The sequence below is a fragment of the Pectinophora gossypiella genome, chromosome 22, assembly GCF_024362695.1.
Source record: "Pectinophora gossypiella chromosome 22, ilPecGoss1.1, whole genome shotgun sequence".
Taxonomy (NCBI): domain Eukaryota; kingdom Metazoa; phylum Arthropoda; class Insecta; order Lepidoptera; family Gelechiidae; genus Pectinophora; species Pectinophora gossypiella.
Window position 1 is genome coordinate 8525783 of NC_065425.1, and position 20384 is coordinate 8546166.

Below are 20384 nucleotides of genomic sequence, written 5' to 3' on the forward strand. Positions count from 1 at the left end.
ACTCGGTACTAACATATAACAGGCCTGAGGGTGTTCAGTTGGGCGCGAATCTAAGCTCAGGGCGTCGTTTGACAGGACAATATTTCAAAGAATCAATCGAACCCAGTGGGCCGATAGCGATAAGTGCGTGAACACGCGGATTAGTGGAGATATTTTTGAGTTAGTAGCCCGAGAGAAACGCGGAATCATCGTGTCCGGATTAAAAGTTTAGTTTAGTTTAGTTCAAGCAATGTCATAACTAAACAAAATGCAGTCTCACATAGTTAATATACGATTCCGACGTTTACTGTTCGCGCCCAACTGGGCACCCTCAGGCCTGTTGTCTTAAACACTGTACCGGGTGAAATCTACAATAAGTCATGTGAAAAAAAAAATCACATAGTTAATTCGACAATGTTCCTATCGGGAAACGAACTTGAACCTCCAGATCGTGAGCCCGACGGTTCTACTAGACCACGAGGGCTGCATGTGCAAAGAAACTCGAATATAACAACATAATGGCGGCGTCTCTGTATGGATGAGGCTTTATCGTCGTCATATTTTATTCGAAAGGAACGGGCGATTTATATCAGAGCCTGAAGTCAATTGTGCTTTGTTTCCTTCCGAAATTGTAATTTAAATCTTATACAATGTATATTTACTTTATATTTGGATGATTAATGTGTATTTACGCGGTTGGTTGGGCCTGCTTTTAGCAGTTTTCCGATATTTTAACGCCCGTCGATTTGTTTCTGCGATTAGTGAAAACTTAATATATGTAAAAAAACATATAGGATTATTTGCAAAAAATAGCGATCGGCACATTGTTAATACCAGGAATAAAAATAAACTTGCTTTACAAGTCAGTCGATTACATAAGATTACTAAATCTTTTAAGGGGCAATGTATACGTTTTTACAATAAGATTCCCATTGACATTCAGAATTTGCCTTTCAACTGTTTTAAGACAGTAGTTAAACAAAAACTTTACAAAAAAGGTTATTATAAAGTTAGTGATTATTTAGAAGATATGAATGCATGGGATTAACTGTCTGAGAACTGATATTAGGCAGCTAAATTACTCAATTGTATACCAATATTTTATGTTTTATGTTTATTTTTATTTTTTTAAAGAACGTCTAGGGCCCTGTGCCGAGGTTTTTCTTGCAGCTTCTTTTCCCCGGCTATACAGGTTGTGAGAAGCTGCAGTAGTTTTAGGCGGATGAGACGTTCGTTATGTAAAATTGACGATTCAAAGTGTAACTATGTTACCTACTGAATAAAGATATTTTTGAATTTGAATTTGAATTTGAGTAAAGATGGATGTTTAAGGTTAATTCTATTTGTATCACAAACCAACCTTCCCAATTGAGTTAGTTAGACGTACAGTCATGAGCAATATCATGTACCCACTTTAGAACCCTGTCGAAGTATCAAATTTTACATTTAATGAGACTTAAGGTTAAATTTGTCAAAAAAGTTAATGTGACATGGTTTCAAGGTGTATACATATTAGTACTCGTGACCGTACGTTTGTCGCAAGATGAATTGAGTACCCCTCACCGAGCTTTCTGTTAGATCAACCTGATAGGTAACGGCTTCCATGGTCCAGTGGTTCAGCGTTGTGCTCACGATCCGGAGGTCCCGGGTTCGAATCCCGGTGAGGACAAATCACAAAAATCACTTTGTGATCCCTAGTTTGGTTAGGATATTACAGGCTGATCCGTGCTTCAGAAGGCACGTAAAGCCGTTGATCCCGGTTACTACTTACTAATGTAAGTACGTAGTCGTTACTTGAATCATATCAGGGGCCTTTGGCGGCTCAATAATAACCCTGACACCAGGGTTGATGGGGTTGGTAATCCACCTACCACCACATATTTTACTCCCATATGGTTGTCGGGTCAATTTAGGAAACTAACTTTTCTATATCGATTTGGGTCTGGTTAAGTCTGGTCTGCCAAGCCTTACGAGAATGATTGTCTCCAGATATACTACCCGGACAAAAAGATGGCGATGCAAGAAGCAGCGAGGGGCAAGGCTCGCGCTGTTCTGATCTTCCCTGCCAACTTCTCTGAGAGTCTGCAGGAGAGGATGCGAGACCCACGACACACTGATGACTTCACCGTAATGAGCTCTGAGATTGAGACGCATATGGACGATACTGGTAAGTTGGTATAATGAATAGTGAATAATGGAAGGTGTACAGTATGCACCTCCTCAATCAGCGCTTATCGCTATCGACCGACTAGGGTCGATTAATTCTTTCAAATATTTTTCCTCTCAGACGACGCCCTGAGCCGAGGTTCGCGCCCAACTGGGCACCCTCAGGCCGGTTGTCTTAAATGTTGTACCGAATGAGAGCCTTCAGTGCTGCCCATTTGTACGGAAGTAGTTAATGCCATCTGTGGCAAATCTACAATAAGTTACGTCAAAATAAGGAGGTCCCGGGTTCGAATCCCGGTGGGGACATATCACAAAAATCACTTTGTGGTCCCTAGTTTGGTTAGGACAGGCTGATCACCTGATTGTCCATAAATGAGATGATCCGTGCTTCGAAAGGCACGTTAAGCCCTTAGTCCCGGTTACTACTTACTGATGTAAGTAAGAAGTCGTTACATGAGCTATGTCAGGGGCTTTTGGCGGCTCAATAATAACCCTGACACCAGGGTTGATGAGTTTAGTCGATGCTCGTTATTCTTCAGGAAGATGTCAGACTTGAAGGTCGCGTGTGTTGCATTTATTCTCAATCAATCAATCAATAATACTTTATTGCATAACAACATATACAAAGGACATAAACATACGAATAAAACATAAGCACAATAGGCGGCCTTATTGCTAAACAGCAATTTCTGCCGGGCAACTTTAGGGTGAAAGAAGATAATTCATTGGAGCACGGGCTGGTGCAATAAACATAATATATAATGATACCAATATAACAAAAAAACGAAGCCTGTTTTTGACGTACGAATAAAACATAAGCACAATAGGCGGCCTTATTGCTAAACAGCAATTTCTGCCGGGCAACCTTAGGGTGAAAGAAGATAATTCATTGGAGCACGGGCTGGTGCAATAAACATAATATATAATGATACCAATATAACAAAAAAACGAAGCCTGTTTTTGACGAAGTCTGTGGTGGATTTAATGATGTATTTTTTTATCGTCAAAAAGTCAATAAAATGGACAAAAAAAAGAATAAATATATATACATACATACATAATTATATACACACATACATAAACATACATACAAATAGCCTATACAATATAATACATATTATACTCATAACATAACATAACATAACAAATACTTTATTGCACAAACAGGAAAAAACAAAATACAAAACAAAAGAGAAATAGACTCCTTATACTCCTTAGTTATGTAAAAAAAAGAAAAAGAAAAATAGAAGATGGTGGAAAACTTATCTGCTTCGTCTTAGAAGTGGAGATCTACAATTAGTTGATAAGAAATTGGAATTACATACTTTCGAAATCACAGGTCTTTTCCGCGTTTACTTCTTTGTATGAAGTAGTCTGCATCAAACAAACCAATGAGGAATAATAGAATATAGATAAATTATGAAGGATGATGCGGCGATGACATGGGCACCCAACCCCTATTGTAATCCTTATTGAAAGGAAGATATACATACATGAATTGGTACATAATTTATTGATTACATTAACCCTTCAATTGTCGGAAGTCAGATCTACACGAGATGGGAAATCTATTGTATGTTGTTATCATAGCAGATTATGGATCATCATCATCAGCCGTATAACGCCCACTGAAAGAAAAAAGAAAGAAAGAAACATTTACTGCTGGGCATATGCCTCCCCCAAGGATCTCCACTATGGATAAAGCCTCGAAAATGTAATGGAATGGCAGAGGCATATTTAAAAATAACTGTCACTTGATATTTCTTTGTTTTCGGATAAGCATTTTAAACATTACAATTGTTTATTTTGCTTTAAATATTTCATTTTCTCGAAAAAGCTTTATATAACAGACAAATTTCCTCAATCAGTTTAAATTTCGCGCAAACATCATACCTGTCATTTTCTTATCCGACAAAATGGAAAGGGATGGGTAATCGACAGACATTGTGGAACACACGTCAATTTTGGCAGAAGTTTAAAAAACCCTTTCAAAATTGTATATTGCCCAATAACCCGACAGAATTAAGTTGACAGCACACGTCAAACGGCTTACACATGAGCGAGATGCCTATTTTATTCGCCCGGTTTGTTCATTCATTTTATAATTAACAGTTGTCCATCATCCGTCCCTTTCCTTTTCTGCGGATAAGAATATGACAGGTATAACTTAAAGGTGTCTGCAGGAATCGGTTCCATTAATAACTTAATCATCTAGTATTATAGGAAAAATCCATCGTACAAACAAAAATAAACCCTATTGTTTTCATTTTCTATAGTACGGTACGAAATTAATTGGACATGGCCAGAAGGTCGAAGATAATGAACCGTATGTGACGCGTCCCTTATCATCCCTTGTAAAATGAAAAGCTTTCACAATCAGAAGGGGTTTACAATCTATGAGAATTGGTCTTAAGTTTAATGGCAGACATTTTTAAGAATTTTTTAGATATTATCATCTCCTTACCGTCATCTAGTTTTCTCGTTAAGGACCTAGCGTTCCTTACACCTAAGCTGATTTGACAGGTCCGATAATTAAAATTTGTTATTTTTTTTTAAAAGACCACCATCCCGCATTTGGAGCAGCGTGGTGGAGTATGCTCCATACCCCTTAGGTTGATTGAGGGGATGCATGTGCGCAGCAGTGGCACGTATATAGGCTGTTTATGATTATGTTATTTTTTTTAAAAGTTCTAAAATATTTTTTTTAAATTAAAGCCATCGTAAATAAGATTGAAAAAAAAAAGTTTTGTAGGCCTTAACTCGTTTTTCGGTTAGGTACTCCAAGAAAAACTGAAACTGAATTTGAGCGGAAGGCGAGAGGGAAACCACTTCCCTATTTTCTCTAAAAAGTAGCATGGAAAATGCTACACCGACAAGAGCGTGGCTCTTAAATCAGTGAGCACGTGATAATCATTTATGATCAAAATATGAATTCGAAAACAAATTCTTAATATAATCATTGGTTTAGGGCTGTGCTGGATTTGAACCTGCGACCTCAAAGCAAGCGTTCTACCAACTAGGCTACCACTACTAAAGGTCGTTTATGTTAACACCAAATCCAATCGTCTCCGACTACCTAGAACCAAATTGTCAATCATTATGCGCATTACATTTACATTCAAATTGTATTTATGTCGGATGTCCATGATGATGGCTTTGTTGTTTGTACATCAAGTCCCTTACGGTTTTTAAAATCTATCTCGTGACACCACGTTATTTGAATTATTTATCGTGAATCATTGAACAAAGGTCCACGAGGTGGTTCATGGACCTAATAACGGTTATTTTAAACAATTATGTCTTCATCTTCTTCTATCGTGGGGGTTGTGAAGTGGATTACCAACCTCATCAACCCTGGTGTCAGGGTTACTATTGAGTCGCCAAAGTCTGTGGATTCTCTGGTCATCATCATCAGCCCATTAACGTCCCCACTGCTGGGGCACGGGCCTTCCCTATGGATGGATAGGGAGATTGGGCCTTAAACCACCACGCGGGCCCAGTGCGGATTGATGGTTATTAACGACTGCTAATGCAGCCGGGACTAACGGCTTAACGTGCCTTCCGAAGCACGGAGTAGCTCGAGATGAAAACTTTTTTTTTATTTGTGGTCACCCATCCTATGAACGGCCTTTGCGAAAGTTGCTTAACTTCAACAATCGCAGACCGAGCGCGTTTACCGCTGCGCCACCGAGCTCCTCAATTCTCTGGTATCGGCAATTTATTTTCAGACCTAAAAGAAGGAAGAGATTGTGCCCTACATATATATTTTAAAGTCCTTCCGGTAGCTTGATGAGGGCAACATAAAAAACAGGCGATTTATAGAATCACGATATATTTATTTTATGGCACGAAAAATCTTACACCATTTTAGAACATTGAGTTTTTCTTAACTAACCATAGACAATCCAAAAAACTATTATAGTATAAAAATATTTATGGTTGACTTGGTCATAAACATATTGGGCACAGCCACAAGATAGGTATAGTACCAGAAACATTTTTTAAATACAATGCTTAAACAATAAATTTAATTATAATCTATAGGTAATGGCGAAACTTTCATTACACTAGTTCTAACAATGAACCCCTTAGCTGTTTTTACATCTAAAGCTCTAACTAAGTTATCCCTCCCCGGTATGACATTTACAATTCGTCCAACAGGCCAACTTAACGGTGATATAGAATCAGACCTCAGTAGTACCATAGTACCTTTCTGCAAGTTTGGCTGTTGATTTTGCCATTTAGGACGGCTCTGTAACATAACTAAATATTGTTTATGCCACTGACGCCAAAACGTCTGTTGCATTTGCGTACACTGACGCCAAAAGCTAAGCTTTCCTACATTTACATCCATTAAATTTAATTCTGGATATGAGGTGAACGGAGCACCAGTGAGGAAGTGTGCAGGTGTAAGGTAAGTCATGTCATTACAGTCCCTTGACAAGGGCGTCAATGGGCGAGAATTTAAGATACTTTCAATTTGTACAAGCACCGTGTACAATTCCTCAAAAGTGAGTACCGCATTTCCAATTACACGTTTCATGTGGTATTTAACGCTTTTAACTCCTGCCTCCCACAGACCACCAAATACTGGGCTATAAGAAGGAATAAAATTGAATGGAATCCTTTCAGAGGTACCATATTCTAATACCTTGTTTTGGTGTCCTGTGGAATTCAGTAGATTATACAATTCCCTTAGTACATTATCTGCACCTTTGTAGTAACTTCCATTGTCACAATATACTTTCGTAGGCTTATTTCTACGACTTATAAATCTTTTAAAACATGACAAAAATGTATTAGTTGTCATATCCGACGCTAATTCAATGTGAATAGCTTTTGTAATAAAGCATATAAAAATCACTACATAGGCTTTTGTTATGACAGGATTTCTTATTCTAGTTTGCTTTACATTGAAAGGCCCGGCATAATCGGTGCCTACAATTTGGAATGGACGAGTAACGTTAACACGATCAAGCGGTAGAGATCCCATGAGTTGACTGGAAGATTCGGCCTTAAGTCTGAAACATATTACACATTTGTGTAGCACAGCCTTTATTTCTCTGTTAGCATTGATCAGCCAATATCGCTCGTACAAACTACTGAGAGTTAACCTTTGACCTGCATGCTTAAGCCTTATATGCTCATTGTAAATTATTAATTTAGTCAAAGTTGAAGATTTAGCCAGAATAATGGGGTGTTTCTGTTCAAATGACAGATTTGTGTTTTGTAAACGACCACCCACTCTAAGAAGTCCATACCCATCAATAAATGGACTTAAACTGCCTAAGGAAGATTTTAAATGAACTTTAGACTCAATATCCTTCAATTCTTTTTCAAAATGTTTACTTTGATCAATTTTTATTAAATCATGCAGAGCAAAAGTCATCTCATCAGGGCATAAATGACCTTGTTTCTTATTGACATTAGTCTTTTTACAATTAAATATGAACCGCTTAGTATAAGCCATAATACGGGTCATTTTATTCAAATTAGAATATTTATGGAGAAAATCATGAAAAGAATTATCTCTATGACAAACGTTACAAGAAGCTGAAGGCTTTTTTATTTCAGGTAATTCGCTTTCTGAAGTATTTACTTGTGATATGCAATGCACATAGTCAGCATTATGCAAGTACTGTGGACCATGAAACCACAATGGATGTTCCTTCAGCTGGTCTGGCTCAACACCACGTGATAGACAATCAGCTGGGTTTTCAGTTGTGCTTACATAGTGCCACTGAAAATTACTTGATAATTGTTTAATCTTATCTACCCTGTTAGCAACATAAACAGTGAGTTTCACAGGTTCAATTTCAATCCAAGACAAAACTATTTTGGAATCTAAATACAAATGTGTATTAATATTATTATATTTTAATGATAAAGTATCATATACTTTTCTTGTCAACATGGCTAATAGCAAAGCACTGTTGAGCTCAAGTCTAGGAATGGTTAAATTCTTGTCTTTAGGGTTAATACGAGACTTTGAACATAAAAGATTAACAATCACATTACCATCAAAGCCAATTACTCTTAAATATAGACAGCATCCATGAGCAATATTCGAGGCATCTGCATAACCGACAAGTTCCATTTTTACACAAGATTGTAAGTTAATATTCCTAGGCACAGAAATACAAGACATGCGCATTAAACCTTTTGTAAAGTCAATAAACTTTTTATTTAAATTATCAGGTAATACATCATCCCATTTTAAGTTTTCCGACCAGACTTGTTGCATCAAATATTTAGCCTGCACTAAGATAGGCCCTACTAGACCCAATGGATCGAAAAATTTACTGACAAAACTTAACATTTGCCGTTTTGTGTAGGTTTTTTGGCTCTGAACTACAGGGCATTGCATATTGAGAGTATCAGAGTCAACATTATAAGTCAAACCTAAAGTTTTTACATAAGAGTTTGTTTTATCAAAATTTTTATTATTTAACTGGTGAAGTTCAACAGGTATATCATCAATAAGATTACTATTATTAGAGCACCACTTGTGCAAAGAAAAGCTAGCTAATCCTAAAAGCTCTACAAGTTGCCTTTTTATCTCAAGAAGCTCAGAGAGATCATTAGATCCACACTGTATGTCATCAACATAGCTTAAATATTTGAGAACAAATGAAGCTAAAGGATATTGATCCTTATATCTATCAGCTAACTCGATTAGACAACGAGTAGCCAGAAAGGCAGAGCTTTTTAACCCGTAAGTTACAGTTTGCAGTTGCAAACACTGCAAGGGATCATGAGGTGATTCGCGCCAGAGAATATTTTGCAAGCAGCAATACTTATTATCCAACATTATTCCACGGTACATAGCTTTAATGTCACAAAGTAAAACAAATTTGAAAGTCCTAAACAGTGTTAAAATGTCAAAAAGATCATTTTGTACTACGGGCCCGTTCAACATGATATCATTTAAGCAAATATTTTTGTTAGTAAGCATGCTTGCGTCAAAGACAGCTCGAACAGGTGTAGTTTTACTATTAGGGTTTATAACAGGATGGTGGGGTAAATAATACACATTTCCAGCTTTAGAATCGTAGTTTGAAATGTCATAAAGTTTTGCATGTCCCTGTTGAATATATTCATTCATGAATTTATTGTACTGCTGATGCAAGTTCTCATCCCTAGAAAACCGTTTTTCCAGATTGTAAAATCTCTGCAGTGCACGCGAAAATGAGTCACCTAATTCAATATATTCTAATTCAAGTTTTAATGGAAGTGCCACATAAAACTTTTTATCAATAAGTTGTACAGAGTGCTGAAAACATTCCTCAGCTAATTGCTGTTCAGTTGTACCTTCTTTAAAATTATTAGGCACTTGTTCACATTCCCAGAATTTTGGGATGGTGTTATTGAGATCATCTAAATGATCATTTTGTAAATTACAATTATTATTAATACAAATATTAAGATTATCTGACTGATCATTTTGCAATTTGCAGTTATTAAACTTATCACAAATGTTATGATCATCTAGCAGATCATTTTGTAATTTAAGGTTATCATAAATGTTACCTTGAACTGTTACACAAAAGTTTGACGAGGATACCTGGCCTGCAGACACAGGCAGGCTGCCTGCGACAACATAACCGAAGCTCGTGTTAACCAGGAAGGGCCCCGTTGGTGTTAGCGGCAGCGACTCGCGTTGGAGAACCTGGAAAAATACGTCGGCTCCTAGAAGCAACAATATCTCCCCAGTTTTATTGAAGCTTTTGTCGGCAAGGCGGGCATGAGATGGTATATTGAATCCCTTTATGTCAAAACTCTGTTGTGGCAATTCACAAGTAATGTTTTTTGTTACAAGGCATGACACATTTAATTTAAAATCGTTTATAGACGAATAAACAGAAATATCTGCTTTTTTATGCATGATGTTAGTGCCTTGAATGACCCCAGTAATAATCTGGTTAGTTGGGGATATATTACAGTCAATTTTACTGGCTAACTTTTCAGAGACAAAAGACACTTGACTGCCTGTATCTAATAAAGCTCGTGCATGAATAAATTTCCCATTTTTGTCGATTAGACGTACCACTGCAGTAGGCAGCACCACGCCTCTCGCTTGGGAGGTGCTCGACATCACCACAGCACTATTATCGGTGTTAGTAGGCATTGTAGCAGCAGCATTGCTGGCCTCGGTCAGTTTAGTTTGCACCATGTGCAGAAGCGTGTTATGCCTGCCCTGGCATGCAGAGCATTTTATGCGCAGTGTACATTTCCCACGATGTGAATTAAGGCAAAGCACACACAGGTTGTTCTTCTTTATCAATTCACTCTTGTCTTTGTCAGAAGAGAGTTTAAATAAGGCACACTCATATAACTTATGTGATTTCTGACAGTACTTACATGAAGTCGAGGCTGCTACAAAGCTGGCAGACTTGCCAGGCTTACCACCTTTAGAAGTGCCTGCTGAGTCAGCTGCGGATGAGTACATTTTCTCACCGCTGGTATTCTCCATGGCAAGCGCTCGCTTTTCTAGAAATTCAAGAAACTCCTTTAGAGAAGGCACTTCCTTTTCATCCCTTTCCAAATGAAAACCCCTGTTAGAATAGGCATCAATTTTTCTGGACAAGATATTAACAAGCAGAGCGTCCCACTGGTCAACAGGCAAGTTTAAGTTCTTTAATGCTGCAATATGAAGGTTAACATTGGATATAAGAGACCTTATATTCTGTGCTGTGCATTTATTAAAGGCAGGTAAGTCGAGCAAGGTATTAATGTGATGGTTCACTATCATTGGCACGTTATTATATCTTTTATCTAGAAGATCTAATGCTGACAAATAGTTTTGGTCAGTCAGTGGCAGGTTTTTAATTAAATCAAGTGCTTCCCCTGCTAAAAATGTGGTCAAATAATATAACTTCTGACATAAACTTAAATTGGAATCCGCATGTATAACCGCCTTAAACATGTTGATGAAAGGAGTATAGTCCACTACATTTTTTCCATCAAATGTTTTAATATTTATTTGCGGTAATTTTTTAAAATCGAAATTATTCGGTTTGGGCGGATCTGTAGCGCAATGTTTACGCGATTTTATTGCAAGATCGATCGAAGCAATAGAATTATAGTACTTACTTTCATACTCTTCCGGGTTTTCCTTGTCATCTGGATTAAGGAATAGAATTTCCTTGTTGTATTTCTCGTACTCCTTGAGTATCTCGACGAGTCGTGTACGTTTTTCCTGGAGCAATTCTAGTGATGCGGTGTCTAAACCCGACGCACAGAAACGTTCTATACGTGTAAGACATGACTTCACGTACCCGCGCTCACTTATAAGCCTTTTAAGCTTGTCGGAATCGTCCGGCAGCGTCATCTTGTATGTAAAAACCTATACAAAAGGACAAATGCAAGTACGTAAAAAAAATAACTTCCACGTTATGAATTGCAGGTAAATACTTAATGCAACAAGTCTTACGTACAGTGTCGTCGTATGCAGAAACCTTTTTACAACAATTTGCAGTTATTTTTATTACTAATACTTTAACTTTTACCATAAAAATTATAATTACACGAAAATGATAATGGCGGCGCACGCGTCCTTCACAAGTAGAAATAGTGGAAATGAAACAGCGCGACAATATGGCCGCGGCGTAGGCGCTTCGTGTCTCGTCGGCAATCGTCGGGAATCTTCGGAAGCAACGGGATTGGTCGAACACCTGTCTGTTGTCTGTGACCCACCTTGAAAACGTTCCGATACACGTACCAAAAACCGGTAATGACTGCAACTGTAGTAAATTCTGCTAACTCCGTCAGGAAAAAAATAAAAACTAAAAAAATGACAGGAAGTACGTCACGACGTTTTCTGTCTTCTTTTTTCCTTTTCTTACGAAGAAATGCACTCGATGCGTCGCAAAATGGCGGACGCTGTATGAAGAGTATGAAATGCCGCGGTCGAATATTACGCGAACACTTGACAGCAATTTTTTCACGTTCGAATCCTCGTCGTGGATTTCTTATACAAATGGCTTCTCAAGGCCTTCACGCACGGTGTAATCTGGCCGCGACGTCGTATTTAAAGGTGTATTATAGATACACACGAACAGTCACAGCGAAGTTATTTATTCACCGGCGCACTTTTCACTCTACATATATATTTTAAAGTCCTTCCGGTAGCTTGATGAGGGCAACATAAAAAACAGGCGATTTATAGAATCACGATATATTTATTTTATGGCACGAAAAATCTTACACCATTTTAGAACATTGAGTTTTTCTTAACTAACCATAGACAATCCAAAAAACTATTATAGTATAAAAATATTTATGGTTGACTTGGTCATAAACAGAGATTATCTATTACTTATTAATAAGGCCCTTTTAATACTCCTTCTTCAAGATAAACGCAATTTTATGACTAATCTTAGGTCATTAAAAATACTGCAACGCGATTGGTGGGTCTCAGTTTATGACGCCATAAAAAGTTCAGAAGCTGGAATAAACTTAAGCAGCATGCCAATTAAATTGAAAGTTCATTTTATGACTACTTATATTCATTTTTTTTTCGTTCATTTTATATTATTGGCACCGGATTGCCAAGTTTGATTGAATATGAAACGTAGATCTCAATGACGCGTGTACAAATTGACAAATACATTTTTTTCCCTCAACGCTTCCCATTTCTCAGTCCAAGTTTTAAATGCCGATTGAAAAAAATAAAGCTTTAGGTAGACAGCCAAAAAATTCGAAATGGTTTCAAGAAAGAAACTTCTAAGTACTTATCTGACTCCTAGTATTTACTACTAACTTACTATATTTAAATAAAACATTAGATGTTATCCTAACTTTTTCCTTTGTAATGTCGGATACTGAGGTCTTACGAATGTATATTTTATGCCTAGACCAGAGCCTAGCCTTCTGAATACAAATTCTTTTCTTATTATTCCACTAACGTGTAGATCCACAGAAAAATAGCTTTAAATAAATTGCTATAAAAAGGGTTTCCAATTTCAGAATTCATTTATTCTTAAAATAGAGTATACATTATTGGTTTTCTATGTCATTATGCCAATGAAGGACTTTCCAGGCAACTTTCCTCAAAAACAATGTACAGATTTTCCTTCCTTAAACCTTCTAATTTCATGGATAACAGACATCTTTTATCTTTGTTTTTGCGTATACAGGGTGTTAGTAACATCGTAACGAAAACTTTGAGGGATGATTCAGACCATGATTCTGAGTCGATATCAAGTGGATTTTACCGTCGCAAAAATCATGTATTTTTTTTAGTTTTTTTTAATTATTTTCAATTCTTTACTTTTGCGATGGAAAATTCCACTTGATATTAACTCAGAATAATCAGCTGAATCATCCCTCTCAGTATTCGTTACGATGTCACTTAGACCCCGTACAAGTACATACGGTAGCCATACAAGTAGGTATGGGTGTTAGTGACATCGTAACGAATATTGAGGGGGATGATTCAGACCATGATTCTGAGTTGATATCAAGTGGAATTTCCTGTCAAAAAATTCATGAATTTTTTTGTGTTTTTTTTTAATTATTTTCCTATCCATACTTTTGCGACGGAAAATTCCACTTGATATCAACTTAGAATCATGGTCTGAATCATCCTTCAAAGTTTTCGTTACGATGTCACTAACACCCTGTATATTTTAATGATAACCCTTTTTATTACACCCAGGCAAAATTACATCTTAAACCCATTATTACTCTGATGAAAATAAGGAGAAACAATATAGGTAATAACATAATTTTATATATAATGTGATCCAAACATCAATTTGTACCCGAGTAATGAGAAAATAGGTAATATTGCGTTAAAGCTTCACAACGCCATCTACATTGTTTTCGGTGAACGTCTGTGTTCAGTTCAGTCCTATATAATTTTAGATAAAGTAGAGCTTTATAAATATAAAATATAATCTCACAACTATATTCGCACGAGGTAGGTACATTCATCGTAAGATGAATTAAGTACCTACACCTCTCCGAGCTTTCTGTTAGACCAAAGTGATAGGTGAAGAGCTGTATCACCGCCGCCTCTAATGGACCACCCAACTGTATTGGTGAAAATACTAGATAGGTACAATATTCGGTTCTAAACCACTGTATTCGACTTTATGAATTTGAATTCATGTTTAGATCACAGATAATTGCTATCACGTGGTTACCAAGATTTGTGCTCGGTAAACATAATAATTAATAAGTACACAGAGAAAATTAAATCGATAACGTCTGACTCGGACAGGATTTGAACCGCCGGAGTAAGCGTGTCATTACATCATCCTGTCCTCATTCTGTTCATGCGACTTCATTATGCTGTGGTGCGGGATCAAATTCCGTCCAAGTGAGACTTTTTCGATTTAATTTTCTCTGTGTATTTTTAATTTTCTCTTTCTGTGATTCCCTAAGCTCGAGTGCGTGAAAAACATTTTTTGAATACACAGATATCCATTTGGCCGTGCCGAGCTGTGGTAGCCCAGTTGGTAGAACGTTTGTTTCTCATTTTGAGGTCGCAGGTTCGAATCTAGCACAGGCCTAAACCGATGACAGTCGAATTTGTTTTCGAATTCATGTTTGCAAATATCACGTGCTCAGCGGTGCAGGAAAACATCGCGAGGAAACCCATTTGAGAAATGCATTTTTGGAGGTGTGACCTGACATGTACTAGGCTGGTTTTACCTTCGCGGGTTGAAAGGTCAGACAGGCCATCGTATGTGTAAAAAACCGGACCTTTGAAATGTGCAGGTTAGGTTAGCGGACCCAGATGACTCAGATAACTATTTGTAGCATAAATGTTAATACACGTGGGAGTAAAGTGTTACAAGTAAGATATCATTATTTACGATATTGTCTACACTTGGTTAGGTAAACTATTACGATGAACGTTTTTATCGTTTTTGCTAGTACACCGAATCTAAATATATTTTATTATGACTGGTTTGCTAACAATAACAATATGATATAAATAGACCTTTTAACATAACACTACTAATTTATAGCCACGCTCTTGTCGGTGTAGCATTCTCCATTCTTGTGTATCAAAGGTCAATTCCTTCACTTCCTTATAAGACACGACGTTCAACTTATCTTTGATGATGAACATAACATATGCTCACGACTATATCCTAATGGGGTAGTCAGAGGGTCAGAGGTACATCCATCGCAAGATGAACTAAGTAGCCACGTCTCACCGAGGTTTCTGTTAGACCAACGTGATAGGTGGTGATCCGTATGCACTTCAGGACCCCGATACCGATACCGCCGGCGTGGTCGACAGTTTCCCTCAATCAGCGCTTATCGCTATCGACCCACTAGAGACGATTAATTGTTTCAAATATTTTTCCTCTCAGGCGAAGCCCTGAGCTGAGGTTCGCGCCCAACTGGGTACCCTCAGGCCTGTTGTCTTAATCGTTGTACCGGGTGAGAGCCTTCAGCGCTCCCTATTTGTCCGGCTAAGTAGTTAATGCCATCTGCGGCAAATCTACAATAAGTCACGTCAAAAAAAAAGGTGCGTTAGGCTCACAATCCAGAGGTCCCGGATTCGAATCCCGGTGGGGAAATAATCACAAAAATAACTCTACAATGAAAACACTATTTATAAACTCACGCCTATTTCCCACCAGGATAAGCAGAGACTATGGAAGCCAAATACCTTATAAATGTTATTTATCCACAGATAAGCAAGTGGAGTGGATGTTGAACAGGGACCTGCAGCTGTCGTTCATGGAGGCCACTGAGCATCTAGCCGTCACATGCAAACTGCCCAAGAGACTGCTCTCCATACCTGTTTACGTGAGTAGTCCAATATACCTCTTCTCTGAGCTTCTGTGCATGGGCCGATCCAGGCGGGGAAGGTCATGATCTAATCGAACGGATCGGTCTAGAGGAGGAGTTTTAAATATATATGTAGGGACTTGGCCACAATAGCTGTGACTATGTCGCAGTGGCCATTCGGGCTGCATTTGTTCGTGCCCTCTTGATTCACAAATAATAATAATAATAATTGGCAGATCCAGGCGGGGATGTCCATGGGGGGGGGGTCATGGGGGGGTCCATGGGGGGGGTCCATGAGGGTCATCATCCGTGCTTCGGAAGGCACGTTAAGGCGTTGGTCCCGGTTATTACTTACTGATGTAAGTACGTAGTCGTTACATGAGTCATGTCAGAGGCCTATGGCGGGTCAGTAATAACCCTGACACCAGGGTTGATGGGGTTGGTGAATTTCATCTAATACACTACGGAGAAAATAAATTGATTTGATTTGATTTGATTTGATTTGAGATAGGTTGTCTGCAACCTGGTGAACCAGCTCCCCCCCACCCGCTCCTGTTTTTATGCTAAGAAACCCCAGCCATGTAGTTAATGCCATTTGCGGCAAACCTACAAGAAGTCACGAAAAACACATGTGCTACGAAACCAAAGGCTCTGGGCTATCCAACCGGCAGGCTCTGCGGAGACACTGCGACGTGAATTTTATCGAGGGCTTTCACCAATAGGCGAATGCTGCAAACAATTGGGTCGTGTACTAGGTGCAAGATAAATTATGAAATTCTGATTACTAAATAAAGACAGATCTAAAAATAACGAAAAAAATTTTCTTTTTTCTATTTTACTTATTTATGAATTTGAATCAAGAAAAACGTAATAATAATACGACATTTTATCACGTTTTTCTTTGACGTCGCATTGTGCTGTTTCATACAAATTCAATAGTATTTTCGTGTTTTGACGTTTAGTAAAAAGTAACTGATTTGACTAGTTGGAAACTAGCCTATTATGACGATCGACAGTGACGATAATAAAAATGTATGGGAGTGACACCAGGTGACATGTCAATGTGTCATTTTCACCTGACTCCGGCGAAGCAAAAGGGAGGGTTATATGTCTGCCCGCTATGTATGTATGTGTGTATTCACGTCTGTTCCAACTTTCGAAACCTAAATACGACAAAAAGTACTATCTAGGGATGTTTTTACAGGGTACGGTCACGAGTACTAATATGTATACACTTTGAAACCATGTCACATTAACTTTTTTGACAAATAAACTGCAAGTCTAATTAAATGTCAAATATGATAGTGCGATAGGGTTCTAAAGTGGGTACATGATATTGCTCATGACTGTACCATAGACGGACTTAGACATTCTTAGTGCTTACTGTGACATAACCGAAGTCCACGCGAACGAAGTCACCGGCGCAAAGCTAGTTCTTAATAAGTTCCACAACCTAAGAAAAAAAAAGAACCGCCTGGGAGAAGCCAAACAATAAAGCCGCTTATTGCTATTTGAACTGAGTTTATTATTTCATTCGTTCTCCAATATTCGATTTGAGACACAGCGGTGATTCTTTGCCACCATAAGGTTCATCAAATCCATCATAGGCCTTCGCATCAACAACAAATTGTAATAAATATTTCCTTTCCACTGGTTGCCTGGAAGAAATTGCTGCTTAGCAATAAGGCCGCCAGATTGTACTGTATCTATCGTCTATTTGTGTAAATTTGTTTCATATGTTGTTTGCAATAAAGTATATTTGATTGATTGATTGAACAGTGGCTGCAAGTTTTTTTTTTATTAGTTGTGGCTCTACCCACCCTAAAAAGCCTGTACAGTACGTCCCACTGTTGTAAAGGTAAACGGTAAAGGACCAAAATACTCATTTTCATTCTGAGCAAACTGGTCCAGTCTCATCAAACCATTCGGACGAGTAGACTACAAAAACAATATATAACGTAACGTAAACACCCTGTATCTACATATTATATATCATATGTCCCACTGTTGGGCACGGGCCTTCCCTCAATGAACCGGAGAGGGTATGGAGCATACTCCACCACGCTGCTCCACTGCGGGTTGGTGTTTTACGGCTAATAGCCGGGAGCAACAGCTTAACGTGCCCTGCGCACGGAATCATCTTCTTCGGTCAATCATAGGTGATTCAAACCCGCAATGTCCTATCACGGTCACGAGCATTAATATGTATACACTTTGATACCATGTCACATTAACTTTTTTGACAAAATAAACCGTAAGTCTCACTAAATGTCAAATATGATAGTGCGACAGCGTTCTAAAGTGGGTACATGACTGTACAGGAATCAGCACCATTAAGATAATAAAATTAAAAAGAAGAATCGGCAATAACGTTCCTTTTGTTTTTAAAATTGGTGTATTCACTAAAAGTGTTTAATCCAATCAGCGTTTTGCCAGAATTTGTCCATCATATTTTTTTCCCTCCGGCACTTTTTCCATCTGACCGACCAATCACGACCCGCAAACACGTCTGACCTTTATCTATGTTATAACGGACCGATCCAAATTAAAATTGCGTAGTTTATTCAGTATGTTTACATGTACATTTACCTGAAATAAATATGAAATTGTTTCGTTGCGAAATTAAACAACCATCGGCGATAGAAGCATTAGATTCCTAATAACAGGCAAACTGGTTCTGTCGACACATCTGACAAATAAGTCAAATAATGACAACGTTTGACCAATCGCGACCGTCTCCGTGGTTTTTAGACATGTTGAGGAACTTGAGTGAGCCAATCAGAGCGCTTTTCTCATCCCCGCTTTATCGCAGTTAGTTGTCAAAATGAGTTACATTATGTGAAACAGCAAAATGTGATTACCCGCGTTATTGAAAAACGAAGATAAAAGGTTTAAGTTCCACGATTGATATCCCGCTGCCGTGGCGCTACTTAACAGATTCTTCTTAGAATGATTATGACTTTTAATTCTGTACCGTCGGTGAAAAGTAATACAACTCGAGTTGTATCACTTTTGAGTTATTAGCACACACTTCATGTTCAAAAAATTCTCTTTCTTTCTGTCTAATTCTCGTAACTGTAGCTATTATAAATACGGAGATAATTTTTGTGTTTAGTGATATAAGTACTGTTTGTGAAGGATTCATGCTGTTATAACACGTGTAACATAATTCATCTTAACTTGCATTAAAGTGAAATGAAGATTTTCACTAAATATTTTGGTGTAAGTAAATGCAACTCAACATATATTAAAATACACGCAATCCTTGAATTCTCACAGTCCGTGTTTAATGATATAATTATAGTTGTAACATCAAACACCAAATTTATTTTTTCGTGAAAAGTAATATAAATTAATATATATCAAAATATTTCAGAAAATACGATCTTAGATATCAATAACGTGTCGTGTATAATGATACATACAAGTTCGATTCCATGCGCCACCAGTGTGTATCCTAGGATGACCTCCGCATAAACCTGTCTATGGGAAGACATTTTGTCTATAGCCACAGCAAACCATATCTGATCCGCATTGCGAATGGGTATAGGCTAAGTTAGTACTTCAGACCAAACCGTGTTTTTTCTCTTTCTGCTATAACCACCTTGTAGTACTTAATTACAGTACCTCAATAAGTTGTGGGTCCTGATCTTGGCGTCGTTATCACCATGGCAGGGTTAGTCAAGAGGTATTTGAGATTTGTCATAACTGTCGTTAGTCTCCTTCCCTTAGCTCGAAGCATAGCTGTTTTACATAGTTTTCTTGATTACATGCAGGTTAAGCGGTGGCAGATTGAACGCTGTCTTCATTGCTAAGGAGGTTGTAGACGTGAAATAATGGCTCCAAATATTATCGAGCTCCAATTAATATGCAATTCAATACACGCTGGTTAGATCTTTTATGCAAGCGCCGGTAGTGGTATTTTTGAACCTACACAGCCGTAGATGACAGCTCGGCATCGGCAGCATCGGGATCTGCTACATCTTCTCAAGAGAAGATTACCAGTTTCTCAAACACGTTGAATGGTGTAAATTTGTCGAGCTTCCTCATTTTTATAAAGGGAATAACTGCTCTGAACTCTTGAGCACCACCAGTAATATTTGTTTTCTGTATTTTGATTACATAAGAGAGAATTACGCACAGGACTGTGAAAAATGGAAAGAGGAAGGGGAGGCCTTTGCCCAGCAGTGGGATCTTGTAGGATAGATTAGATTAGAATAAATAATTGGCAACACCACGGGCACAACCCCTTAATTAAACCAGGTCACAAAGTTTGTAAAAATCCCAGGAGATATTTGAGCTTCTAAAAGGAGTTAGTTGGCTTACATAGTCAATAAAAGCACGCATAATGGACCACTTGTGTTTATGCGGAAAACTGAGCCCATTAAAATAACATTACATATGGGACATTCGAGTATTCATTGAGTCAAGTCAGGGGCCTATGGCGGCTCAGTTATAACCCTGACACCAGGGTTGATGGGGTT

At 38.0% G+C, this 20384-nt stretch overlaps 2 protein-coding genes across 2 annotated transcripts in view; one reads left to right on the plus strand and one right to left on the minus strand.

Moving 5' to 3' along the window:
* LOC126377263 (ABC transporter G family member 20) overlaps positions 1-20384 on the plus strand; it is a 122007-nt gene that overhangs the window by 81226 nt on the left and 20397 nt on the right. The window contains exons 10-11 of the mRNA XM_050024986.1: positions 1969-2146; positions 15803-15918. Coding sequence (XP_049880943.1) covers positions 1969-2146; positions 15803-15918 — 294 coding nt within the window. The remainder of the gene's footprint in view (positions 1-1968; positions 2147-15802; positions 15919-20384) is intronic.
* Positions 5960-11719, minus strand: LOC126377157 (uncharacterized). The gene is made up of 5 exons (XM_050024848.1): positions 11583-11719; positions 11239-11491; positions 10507-10635; positions 9676-9814; positions 5960-7166 (listed from the first exon to the last, which is right to left on the minus strand). The coding sequence occupies exon 5, from the start codon at positions 7136-7138 to the stop codon at positions 6173-6175; it is 966 nt and encodes a 321-aa protein (XP_049880805.1). The 5' UTR covers positions 7139-7166; positions 9676-9814; positions 10507-10635; positions 11239-11491; positions 11583-11719; the 3' UTR covers positions 5960-6172.

Excerpts from the sequence above, each read along its gene's own strand:
- LOC126377157 (XM_050024848.1), bottom strand. The coding sequence starts at position 7,138 with ATGGGATCTCTACCGCTTGATCGTGTTAACGTTACTCGTCCATTCCAA.